The sequence below is a fragment of the Corvus hawaiiensis genome, chromosome 26, assembly GCF_020740725.1.
Source record: "Corvus hawaiiensis isolate bCorHaw1 chromosome 26, bCorHaw1.pri.cur, whole genome shotgun sequence".
Taxonomy (NCBI): domain Eukaryota; kingdom Metazoa; phylum Chordata; class Aves; order Passeriformes; family Corvidae; genus Corvus; species Corvus hawaiiensis.
Window position 1 is genome coordinate 19,996,787 of NC_063238.1, and position 13,357 is coordinate 20,010,143.

General features: G+C 38.6%; 1 protein-coding gene across 9 annotated transcripts in view; it reads right to left on the reverse strand.

Moving 5' to 3' along the window:
• Positions 1–13,357, reverse strand: part of RUNX1T1 (RUNX1 partner transcriptional co-repressor 1) — a 114,759-nt gene that overhangs the window by 28,175 nt on the left and 73,227 nt on the right. For all 9 annotated transcript variants that reach the window (XM_048286442.1, XM_048286447.1, XM_048286443.1 and 6 more), the window contains 2 exons: positions 9,135–9,316; positions 1,148–1,398 (listed from right to left, as the gene is read on the reverse strand). In XM_048286442.1, the coding sequence (XP_048142399.1) occupies positions 1,148–1,398; positions 9,135–9,316 (433 nt within the window). The remainder of the gene's footprint in view (positions 1–1,147; positions 1,399–9,134; positions 9,317–13,357) is intronic.

The following is a 13,357-nucleotide window of genomic DNA, read 5'->3' on the forward strand; positions in this document are numbered from 1 at the left end:
CCTGTAGACAAAAATATCATACATTATCTGTTCTAGCATCAGGAATGCCACCACAAAAAATAGGCTTCTTAAAAACTTTGCTCTAAGTTCTCTTTAGTACTTTTCCCCACACAAGATGCTACTGTTTTGTTCATTTAATGTCTTCAATTCTGTAAGTTCTATAGGTTACAAGATGACCTTTCAAAAATGGACATAACTCTTTCTGACTACATACAATTATTAAAGACATAAATATAACATAATACAATATATAATTTTTCATTTGCACTACTTGAAGTCAGCAAGGAAATTATTTGGTAACTCAGTGCATCAAACACTAGCTGTACTTCAGAGAGTTGAAAAAATATTAGTATAAACTCAGTGTTATTTCCCTAAATACAGTAATTACTACCATGTCAACAGAGCATCATTAAGGGTTCATCCCTTCACAGATGTTCAAACAACATGTGGTTAAAATGTAGCACATATATCAGAGCAGCTGACAACATGATACAACCAAGCCAGTATTTATTATCAACACTCAAGGGGAACCAACACTTGTTCTTTGTTTAGCCTCCTCTATACAGATGCTGAATATTTGTAAGTGTTCCTCTCTTACTGAAGATGTGTTTAAAACAAGGAAGAACACTAAGTGCAGATGTGAAGTAAAATCCAAGAGCATCAGACATCCCATTAAACCAAACAGTGCTGCACGGGGTGTGGCTGGTGCTTCTGCTGTTCACATCCTCTGCAGGCATCCCCACGCTCTGGAGATGTCACACACAAAACACTTCTCTGAAAGATAACAACTTTCTTCTGCTCTAAGCTGCAATCAAGCTATATTGATGTTGCTATCATCACAAATCTGGCACTAGAAGAAAAATAAAAGGCTTTACCTATCCTTGCCTGCCATACATCTGAGTGTCCACTTCACTTATGCAGCTTTGAAAACACAGGTTCCTCCCCCTTCTGGCCCTCTTACTTAAGAGACACAATTCAATCCACTTTTACAAATACAGATCTGAAATAAGCCATTAGAAGCAGATGGATGGACAAACAGCCATGAAGGCTATATCTGAACAGCAGGTAAAAAGGTCCTATTCACAAAATAGAGTTACAAGGGGAACAGAAACCTAAAAAAGCAATGCAGAAAATCAACGTGCCTTACCCATAGGTCTGTTTCTGTCCCTGAGGTCCCTGTGATTGGGGTGTCTGTATGAGTCCCTGTAGTGGTGGGCAATGGCCATATCATCCAAACGATAATGCTGAGGTGGAGGTGGGGTGGGATGAGGCAGACCATTGGGCTGATAAGATAAGCCATTATTTGGACTGTACCGCTGGCCTGGGCTAATAGTGCAGGGCCGCTTGCTTGGATGCTCTGAGTGCAAAGGCTCTCTGTCAAAGCCATTTTCTTTGGTTCTGAAAAACAAAGCAAAGGAACTTTAATTCACTTAGTGAACAGAACTTGGGAACATGCACCCCCACCTACACATGCAGCTTGAGGAACTAAAGTTTGTTCTTTCACTTTGCTCCAAGCGTGTGGTGTTGCAGAACATTTCATAACACTGCTGATTTGAAACATACAAAGAATTCATTCACCTTGTCTAACCATCCCTGTAACTTGAGAAATACTAGCGGGGTGAACCTTCTGATGGAGCCACTTAACGAGGGCCTGGAGAGCAAACAGCCTTTGCTGAGATCATTGGCTGATGGGGTGGATACACATACAATTGCACAGGTGAAACAATCAACTGATACATGAAGCTAGAGACCAAGAAATTCCTATTTTCTGTAGTGCTATAGCTTACAGTGATTAGGAGAAATCTGCAGTTCAAGAAATGGTTTTTTCCCAAGAGGATACCAGACAGTCTAGCAGTGCATGTCGGTGTGCTGAAGCTCAGCATGCCATGAACTCCCATCAAGATAGGTGTGACACTGAGACTTTGGGGTAGAATTGACTTTAGATGATGAGAAATGCATCCTTCAGACAGTTTTGCACCACCTGGGCTATTCCGGTCAAAGGTGCTATGACTATCATTAATTTTGTAGGAAGATGAGATTAGACTCAAGTCCTCAGTAATGTTCAGAATTTCCCACTCCATTACTCTTAGACAGGGGTTTTATGCTCAGGCAACTTGGAAGAGCTACTGAGGGTTTCTTATGTTCTAGCTACACTTTAATTCAATTCAAAATCAGCTATTTCCAAAGCAGTCTCTACTGGACACCTCTGCTTGAGAACCTCGAACTCATACTGAACTAATTATCCATTAAAATTAAAAAAAAAAAAAAAAAAAAAGACTAGAGTTACTTCAATGGGTTCACAACTGTTTTGTGGAAGTTTCATTTCACTGAAATATGGGGTTTTTTTACCATGTGAATAAAGAAAACCTACAAAATATTAGCCTTGATAAGAAAGTTTATTAGGTATAAATATTGCATTGAAGTTTCAGTCCTCCCTCCAAAAACCTTTATTAAACTGCTGATAATACTCCAGCTTTTTTAAAAAAGAACCGGAAGAAATGGATGGCATAATGTATCATTCCTAGTAATAATACGATTTTTTGGCACTTTGAGAGAAAGGTAAATTTGAGCTAATTTTCTTGTTTGCCTCTTGTTAAAATCAACTGCTCTACAACAAACCTTCCACCAGGAAACAACCACCCTTGAGGGACTTTCTGGGGAAACAGTCAGTGTATTAAATGTCGCCCCTTGTAAATGGCAGGTTCACATTTACTGCCATTGAGAGGAAGGATGAAACCAAATCATTGTCAATATCCTCTGAGAGAGAAGATCAAACTAAGATCTTGTAACTAGCAGCAGGAAATTAAAAGATGGGCTTCACTGTTTTCAGGAGTGAAGCAATTTCTCAGAGACCTCACCAAAATTACTAATGCCAGAGAAGCTGCAGGTATATATATTTTATTAAACTGTAACTTGGCAAAAAGGGGAGAATCTTTCACCAACACAGCAGGACATCTATTCTAATTTTGGGCGGATATAAAAGACATACTTTGCTAAAGTGGAGCATGTACTTTGTTCCAAAAGAAATACAGCATGGCTGTGAGAACTCCTAACCAAGAAAACCTGAGGTCCATCACATATTTTTTATTACTTTTGGCATGATGTAACTGCTTGCAATAACTCTCAATAGGTGGTGATGTTTCTGACAGCTCTTCAAGACAAGTTTTGTATTTGGTTGCTGGTGTGTGTTTTCTTTGCACATATGTACTCAAACTCAGTATGCCAATCTTCCAGTTGTCAAAATACTATGCAATCAAAAGAAATGGACTTTCCTGTCTGTACAAGACAAGCTATTAATTCGCCTAAGTCCTTTAGTGCTACAGTTAGAATGTTCTTTAACTTAGATGAGTAAAAGTCAGAAACAGCAAACGATTAAATAACTCATTGAGTTTTGATCACTCAGTGAAGGAAAAGTAAAGGCAGAAAACTGGGACAAGTGGGAATCCAGTTCTCCTTTTCTGCACCACAGCTTGATGTTAAAATCATATATTTTCATACATAAGTATATATTTGCACCTTAATGTACAGGTATTTCTGTGTTTTTTAAGAATGCTTTGTACTTCATTACCTTAACTGCAATGCGCTGCTTTAGCTTGGAAAACACACCAGGCATATCCACTGAACTTTGACTAACCCAGAAACTAACATGACTGCTGAAAACACATTTACTGAAATTAAAATAATGTTTTTGCTATTATGCTGGGCAACAGCTGCTGTGTCTTTTCTGGGTGTTAAAATTTAATTCTAAAATTTGTTGTTATATTTTCTGCACTGACCAAATAAAACAGCTTAGCAGAATACCAGAACGAGACTGTACATAAACTCATTTTATGTTTCTGACCATATAAAATATATAGAAAAAAGGTAACAACTTAGAAAACCTCATCAGAACAGAAATCACTGCCATATTTACTATATCTGAATATATTGACTATAGTGATAAAAGACAAGGTACTGAAGAGTGCCTTAATTCAGATGCTCTGAATTCAACCTACTAGTCTGCTTCTCAGCACAGTCCTACTCATTCTTTTAGGTCTCACCCCCTCGGGGCAACAGCATTTCCCCAGGTGCCTGAGGAAGCATTCCTGTTTCCCAGTAACTGGCAGGCCCATGTGAATAGTAGTTCCAAATATAACACTGTCACAATTTTAATCTGTTTTCATCTGATTTTGCAAAGTAACCACAAGCTGTACAGTGAACATGTAGGAAACATAACTGACACTTACATTTTCCTTGATGTGCCTATAAATCAACACATTTGTTTGGAAAACTGGCAATATGATAGAGTCCTTCAGCTATAAACAAACAGGGGTCATTTTACTTGAAGCCATGATTTACTCAGATTAAAGACAGCAGAATAGACACTACTTTTTAGCCTGTACCCATTTAATAGAATTTATGTTGTTTGTAGGTTGTAATTTCAGTTTTAAATGATTGCAATTTATGGATAATTTCCTGTGTAGAAAATCTGACCATGCAAAACTGCCTTGGCTAGAAAATTAGGTTTCACCTGATCGAGAGTATTACACCAATTTCAAAGAACACTACAGTCAGCTTCAAGACTGAGACAAAGCTGTTCATCTACTATTTGTGCAAGATGCTTTGACTTAAACTGATTTCCACCAATAAAGGTTTGATGAACCAAACAAATGATAATGCTTTGCTGGAATAAAGTAGCTGTTTATAATACTGTGCTATGGAAAAGATCAATACTGCCTTGTTAGCAGTTCATATTATGAAAATTCTTTTAAAATTCCTCATAATTACACATGGCATACAAGGAGCACAGCTGTAAGAGCTGTGAGCATCCTTCACCTTACTGAGATACTGAGGAGCCTCTTCAGATAAGATTTACCTAACAGTATTATCAAAGTTGGGCTCTGTGCCCAGGTTCCTTCAACATGTATTTCTTGTCATAGGTTCCAAGTGTACTGCAACCACAGCACCACTTTCTAAAGTCACAATACAATCATGGCCACTTTTGTTTTCTTCTCACTCAAAAGAATGCTATTCTAACAGAAGTTTTTGCTATCCTATATCCACTTTGTAGGCAGCTGTCATAAATGTAGAGTCACTATATGACATGCTCACGTGCCATCAGCCATTTCCAGCAAGCTCACAGGATTTGTGTAATTAGAACAAAGTTTTGTGTGGTTAATATATTTTAAATCATGTAATTTATAATTAAGCATTCATTCACCAAAATAAAAACTCACTGTGGTCCAAGTTGCTTTGCTTTACTACAGTAGAACGTAAACTCCAAAACTTGTAAACAAAATACAGTGAACACTTTGTTCATGACATGTCATGAACAAATTACCAAAATGTGTTGTCTCCTCAGGTGTCAGCTTTCCTCTCTTGCAGTGACTGATGGTTCCCAGTGTTATTACAGAAACAGATTGATCTTTTTAATGAGCTAGTTTAATAGACTCCAAAATCTCACCGTGGCTGCTCATCCGTGTCAGACCATATGCACCAAGAAAACATTCAGTAACACACGAAGCTCGGCTGTCAGATTGCTCTATAAAACCTCACATATAGTAGACTTAGATATGCAGATAAATAAACAGAACTGGAAAATGGATATGCAAAAAAGGTTCTGAAATTATAAGCAGAAAAAATTACTGTATGTGGATTTTCTTTAACAAAAAATCATGAGGCAGCTGTGGTTACATGTAACACATGTTCCACTTTCTTTGCCTAATCCTCTACTGTACTCTGCCCCTACTGGAATCAATGGTATGCAGTTACCCATGCCCAAATGAAAAATATAAATGTGTAAGTATATATATAACATACACATTATATACAATGCATGCATGTATATATATATATATATATATATACACACCTCTTCAATCAAAATTACTCCAACTGCATTTAGTTCTCCTGGAAAGATGTGGCCTTTGAGCAATTTTTTTTCATTTACGAGCCATGGAGTAAACCTTTTCTTAAAGTATGTCTGATATCTTCTGCTTTATTTTTAGTAGCATATTTGAAAATTACTTATATATCTACACAAAAGGTATATATATTTCCAGATGTTTCCTTATGCTCCTCCGTAAACAATTAAAATAATTAATAGTGCAATGAGTATAAAGCCAGACAAGTATTTGGTTTCAATACTCACTCAGTGTAGGCATGTTCTGCCTCTGAGGACAGTTTTTTGTGGTTGACTTACTTAATCATAATTAAAAGGTATGCAGACTCCAATTCAGTAAATTTAAGAATCTTTCCAAAAGCATCTTGTTCTTTTTACTAAATCTGTTGTACAAACGTTCTTGAGTGCACAAGACAACTCCACTGAACTTGGCTCAGCAAACACTGCCACGTATTTTTTCTGTATAGCTTTTATTATAGTCATAGGCAATGGAGAAGTAGATGTGACTAACCAGTGACAGGGTTGCTTGACACTGAACAAAACCAACTTATTTTTTAAGCTCAAGGTACCATTCCAATGGGTGCACTGGGTGGTCTCTTTTCACGTGAGCATTTTGCACTACAGCAAATAGTTGGAGAGTCAAAAAGAAAGGATGGGTTTTTCTGATACACCACTTCCCCAGAACTAAGGAGCTGAATTTCAGGCTGCAGTTGACAGAAATTGCCGCACCTTGGAGTTTGCAGGCCAGTGGGACACCCCACACTACATCCCCCCTGGACCCTAGGAATTCAAACACAGGCTCTTACCCACAACACTGGAAGTTAAACTGTCTACCCCTCACCCCAAAAGCTGCATTACTGCCTGTGGAGGAACTGAAGGCTCCCCAAGTTGTTCACAGCCTAAGAGAGGCAGATGTCAGCTGTGAAACCAAAGGCACTTGATTTCACAAGCACAGACTTAGGAATTTCAAGACCACCTACCTATTTTAACTAAAAGGAAATGCTGAGAACAAAATTCGTAAACGAGACCCAAATCTTTCTAGGTCTGGGCCTCAGTTTTAATTAAAAGATGAAGGCTGACTTTAAAATCCAATATTCTCCTGACCTGCTGGTCCCTTTATGGGCTAATCTTATGTCCTTTTTGTTATAAAACCAATACAGGGTCTTTCCATTACAAAGTTCTTGTTCTGGTCTCTACCTGCGTCATCCATTTTCTCCCTCACAAGCAGGACTGAAGATAACACAGGTGAGATTGTACTTACTACAAAATAACCAAAATTCAACACTGCCAAACAGGATCTCAAATAGAGGGAGCATTATTCCAAATGCTAAGGATGAAAAGCAAAGGAAATACTTTATTTTGCATTTTTCCTTTGTAGCCTTGTGGGAGATGTGAGTAATACTGCTCTCTACTAACAGGAAAAAAAAAGTGAGTTAGGGCTGTCAGGAAGGCACATCTCTCTTCTCTGCTGTATTCTGTCAAGCAATACCTCACTGGCTTATGAGATAATTTCATGTGCCTATCTCCTTGTAGGAAAAATGTTGTGTCTGCTACTGACACTGGAGTACAGCATGCTGACATTTAAGTTATTCACAAGATATTAAGAGGCCTTTTTAACAGATGTTTTGGTACACTACTCTGCAAAGACTGAGGATATACAGAACTGCCCCGAGGTGCTAAATTCCAGCTTTGGAAAAGTTATTTCATTGCACATAGTAAGAGAATACACATAAAATGTCCAAAAATTAATCATCTTTCTGGGGTGTAGAAATATGCTTGTGTTAAGCCCAGTAGCTGCTTCAGTTTGGTCTACTTGTCCGGAAAAACTGGTGAAAAGAGGGTAGCTACACATAAAATGAGCTTTTCTGCTTGTACCTTAATTTTCTCGTCTATCCACAGTGATTTTTCTGAAACACAATCTCAGGCAAACTAATTTCAAATACTTTCACATCTTTTTCTATCTAATGGCTATGTAACCTTAAATTTTACTGTTCACTTCTGGCTATGAGAAGACCTAAAGTTTTACCGTGAGCTTTCAGACTTCGTTTTCTCTTTATTTCTGTCCCACTCAAGCCTGTTCCAACACAAAAATGTCACCTGTACAAAGTTACGAGGCTTCTTGACTTCACAAATCTTCATCTTTTTCATTTAAAGGATAACTAGGACACTTGCATACCTCAGGCATACAGGTAGCAGTATTTGGCAGAACAGCATAATAGAAGTTTTCCACACTACAAAACCCATGGCAAACAAATCAATGAAAAATACAATACTTGAATCTCCCAAAGGTAAAATGTAAATGCCAGTTGAATTTCTAACATTAGCATAGGAAGACAGTTAAAAGTAAATAACCACAAGAGCCATTTCCTTGTAACACTAAACAAAGAACTTTATTCCAAAAATTAAAAACTGTTCCATACCCCTAAAGCTACTGTACTTCACACACATGCATTTGCTTGCCCCATTTCTGCATGGACTCTTCTCAGCTCAACAACAAAACAGGTTTCAGTGAACATTTCTCCTCTTTGAAAGAACTATCCTTATGCATATTCCATGTATGGTTTTGGAAATATGGCATAGCAGAAGGAATCAAAGCCGTGACTGTGCTCTGGGGTTTGCCTTATACTTCCCAATATAAATGCCTAGCGACTCTCCTCACATTTAATGCTGAGTTCAACAAAACATCAAATGCAAAGGACTCACGTATGGAGCTGGCATGATCTGCTGCTTGTCACTTCATGACAATACTGTGCACAAAACACTTCAGGACTGGCTGACCATTACTTCTGTGTGGATATGACCACAGTGTGTCCTCAGGTGACTGAATCAGTGTGTGCATGTATTACATTTATATACACAGGAATACATATGAGTATGTAGTTCTCTCTCTATATATATGTGTAAGTATGTATACACAGACATGCATAAGCAGGGCCTGTTATGAAAAGGGCATGGGATAATGATTTTAAGCTAATAAGAGAGTAGATTCAGACTAGGTATAAGGGAAGAAATTTTTAATAAGGAAGGTGGTGAAACACTGGCACAGGTTGCCCAGAGAGGTGATAGATGCCCCATCTCTGAAAACATTCATGGTCAGGTTGGATCTGAAAGCAGGACAGGACCCGCACCCAGGGAACACCATCCAAGTATCCCCCCAACACCCACCTGCACACTCCCCCCTGTGGTGGTGGAGCTCAGCATCTTGGACCCACAGACACTCTGGGCAGGGTATGAAAGGAGGGATGGTGCTCACCTGTCTGGAGTTCGCCTCTTCCCGTTTTCGTTCACATCGAGAAGCAGCTCTGAGGAGTCAACAGGTGAGGTGGTGCTGGCATCCAGAAGCAGCTGTTCGTGCTGGGCGAGGTACTGGGCTGGGTTCTGCTTGGCTAGCCTTGCACAGTGCAGCAGCTCCCGCTGCAGCAGGGGCAGATTGGCCTGCAAGAGTGTAGCACATGTTAAGAGGGCAGCTTGCTACGAGGGCAGCTTGCAAACAGTTTCAAAAGAGATGAAGAAGAAAAATCAGAGGGAAGCCTGCTCTAAGTTGAAACTGTTGCCATCATTCCCAGCTAGATTTGTTGAGGTTAGCTGCCTGAAAGCAGGCAGCCTCCAAAAGTGGCTATAGCTGTACTAAACATGCATGGGAGGATGGGACGTTACTGAAAATGTAAAAGAAAATTGTAAATGCTGTGAGAAAACCAGGTCTGAGTGCCACCCTTTTAAAGAGGGAAAAAACACTGTCTTGGCTGATTTTTTCTGCTTTCTTACTATATAAAACCTGATTTCCTATGGAGCAGCTGTTTTCAACAAGTGACAATCCTTCTTCAATATTTGTTTCCCATTCAGAATGCAGTTAGTACTCAGAAATTGTCCGAAACCAGGGGATCTACAACTCTATAAGCTGCCTCAGTCACCATTCTTTGAGGGCCTTGGGGAGAACAGGATTGAGAATAGGATTGCCCTCAGCTTTCCCATTACACTTGCAGTTACACATTAAGATAGAGATTACAACAAAATCTCGCGTTCCAGAGCTTCGGTTAATCAGCTGGAGGGCTACAATCTTCCTCCTAGCCAGATGTAGCTTGAAGGATTTCTAACTGTTCTTTCATGGCCCCACTGGGACTTGGGTCGTGGCCTGGAGATTACCAGGACTCAGACAAAGAGAAATGAGAAAATGCTCATTGATCCCTGGGCAGCACATTTTGCCCATCTACTGGGGTCAGACTTAGTCATACTTTTTGCCAGAACAGGTGGAACTATATGTCCTTTCCCTCTGCAGAGATAGTTACACATCTTGGGAAACATCTTCCTTTCTTTGCAGCACATGCCAACATCGATCCTAAGAAAGGCCACTCATTTTTTACCTAATTATTTTTTGTACCACCAAGTGATGTGCCTTGACCTCTCTTGTTCCATGACTACTGCACAATTAATTTTTCACCTCAGAATTTTCAAGTATTGGATTAAATCTCATAACCACTAGGAACTGTATATAAGACAAAGAACTTCAGTAGCTTCCTTCGCTTTTGAAATACCTCCCACTTAAAAAATCCTAAAACAAACAAAACCAAAAATCCCTTATTTTTTTAAACAGGAAAATACTTTTGAAGTCAAAAATTTCTGAAAGTAATGTGCATGGAACCAAACAAAAAGCAGATGTTCTGAGAAGTTTTGAGCCCAGGATCTTGGGAAATTACTTTATTAGCATTATAACAATGGTAAATGCTCCAACACCTGTTGCTGTACCATAAGAGCAGAACCACTGCATCACAAAAAATGCCAGAAGAGAGTCAGTACATATGAAACTTACAACAGTGGAGAAAAAACTAGAAATTGCTATCAGTTATTCATCTCAGGATGGAAAGATGGTTGTGGAATATGGAAATTTTTTCAGACCTACCTAGAACAGAAATATTTTGTGAAAGAATCAAATATCTATTTTGTTTTGGTTATCAGAGAGAGAGAAACTGTGTCATGAGCAGGGTTTTTCACTTGTTTTAATTCCACTGTTTCTTTAAAAAGCTGACACAGAATCCAAGTCAAGACACCCAACTACCTGAACTGCCTTGCATGGCAGAAAATGGTTGGAGAAGTTCACACATATTTACAAATAAATATCAGGAAGAAATAAAAGAATCAGATTTACTATTTGAATAGTGGTGCATACTTAAAAGATGTATCATCACATCTCAGCAGGCCTGTGAGGTAGAAATGTGAAGGCCCTACTTAGGAGGTGAGTAATGAAGGAAGAAACAACACATTTGTGTTCCCTATCCACTATCACAAACAAAAAAGCACCTTTTTAATATATAGATATTCCTAGAGACAACCAAATTTTGAACTGTTCAGCAAAAACTGTGATTTACTTGTTTTGCTTCTCCTAAAGAAATGTTCATTCTTGCTCTTTAACCATAAGCGTGAACATTTGCAGATAAACTTATCTAAATAGATTGAACAGATTTTGTTTGCACAGAACAAGCATGTACAGCTTTTAATAAGTTTATTAAACATGGATATACTCAGTTGCTTAATTTTTTAGAAGTTAATATAGAAAAGTATGATTGAAAACTATGATTATAGAAAACTTATAATTTGGGTTTGTAATAGCATAAAGTAATATTTGGACAAACACTTAACTCGAAGTCAAGAAAAGCTGTATTTAAAAATTTATAGTTCAGCTCAAGTATTTTCAATCTGCTCAAAACATTATTCTAAACGATCTTTATTAAACCATATATTAATAAACAATTAGTTTGTTGGGAGAAAATTAATCAGGACCTCTCTCTAGGTAGGTCAAGTGTGCAGACTGCTTCTGGTCACCATGGCCCTGATACACAAGAACTAGTTTTTGGGAAGATGACAAGAACTAATTTTGAATGCAGAATGGAACATCAACATTCTCCCTACTGTGAGCAGGGAGAGATGAGACTCCCAAGGCAACTCAAGCGTACTCATAGAGACTGAAACCAACATGGCCTTGAACACAGAGGGTTGTGCAGAGATTCTGCTCTGACAGCAAAGGGAGTTCTCCACACCTGCAGCAGCACATTGCTACTGATGCCTATAGAGAGACTTCTGTACCTCTGCACAAGAGATACAAGCCAGTTCTCAACCAGAAAAACACTGACTGCAAACAAACATGACATTACTGGCTTACACTACCCTAAATTGTTGCACTTCAGTGTCTGAAACATGCTCCACTCTTGTTTTGACTGGGCATTATATCCTTCAAGATTTAGACAGTATCTTCACCTCCTCCATCAGCAACATAAATATTCCAGTATTATAATTTAAATTGAAAAAGCTTCATTGGAACATAGTAATACATTAGGCTTTGATGTTTTTATCATTCCAAGTTTAAATAAATTATTACAGATGTATGAAAAAATAAAGATATAAATTAAGACAAATTTGTTCAGAGAGCCTGAGTAACTCAAAATATTTATACTGATGCTTAAAACAAATATGCACAGCACATCTATTGAAAAACAGTGTTGGCAGTACTGAACATGTACACCATGTACCACTTAAATTTAATAGATTAAATGCTGCTTGATATTAATATAGAAAATATGCACAAAAAGGCCAGTGAAGGTTTCTGCAGTTGAATGATCTTATCTTCCTCTGAACCAGAATCAGTAGAAGGATAAGCAATTCGATCACTATTTATTATCTGTAATAGATCAGCGCTCCCTGGCGTGAGGCACCGCACAAACACATGGTGAAGAGTAGCTTCTTTCCCAGAATTTTTATTACAGAAACACAAATATTGGCTTCTGTCTGCAACGTAGCGTTTGGTAGACCTAGCAATCTGTAGTGGATCTAGACCAGACAGGATATACAGTGTGTGAAAGGTTTCAAGAAGGTTTGAATGACTTGCCTATAATCAGGTAACACAGAGAGGCAAAGCTGGGAACAGAAAATAGGTCTGGCTTCAGGACAAGTCTTTGGGACAGAAGAGACTGCAGGGCCCAAGAGTCTCTCTCTTGCTGTGGAGCATGGCCGAGAGCCTAACTCTGGTCCTGGGAAGTGATATTGCCATGCTAACGCAGTCTTGAAGACAAAAAAGCCTCTTAGCGAAGATTCCATCCCAGATTGCTTTGGTCGATAAAAAATACATATATAAAAATTACATGTATTTGCCGGGTGTTCCATCAAGAAGTACAGAAAGCTTTCCATCTGGTCCCTGCTCTGTAGACAGCTTGGGTTTTTTCCTGCTACAGAGTGAGTAGGCAGTTTGGCTGTGAGAAAATATGTCCTTAAAAATACTGAAGTACCTAACTACTGCTTTTGAGTGTTCATCTGTGTATGAGCACGCCTCCTTCACCCCTCTTGTCATCAGACAACCGCTACTTATCTATCTGTAGGTGCCAAACCAGAAAATCTTCTCAGTTCACATCTACCCATACTTACTGAGCTGAACAAGTTGAAAAAACAGCAGAATCAGGCTCAAATAACAACCATACGCTACCCGTGCCA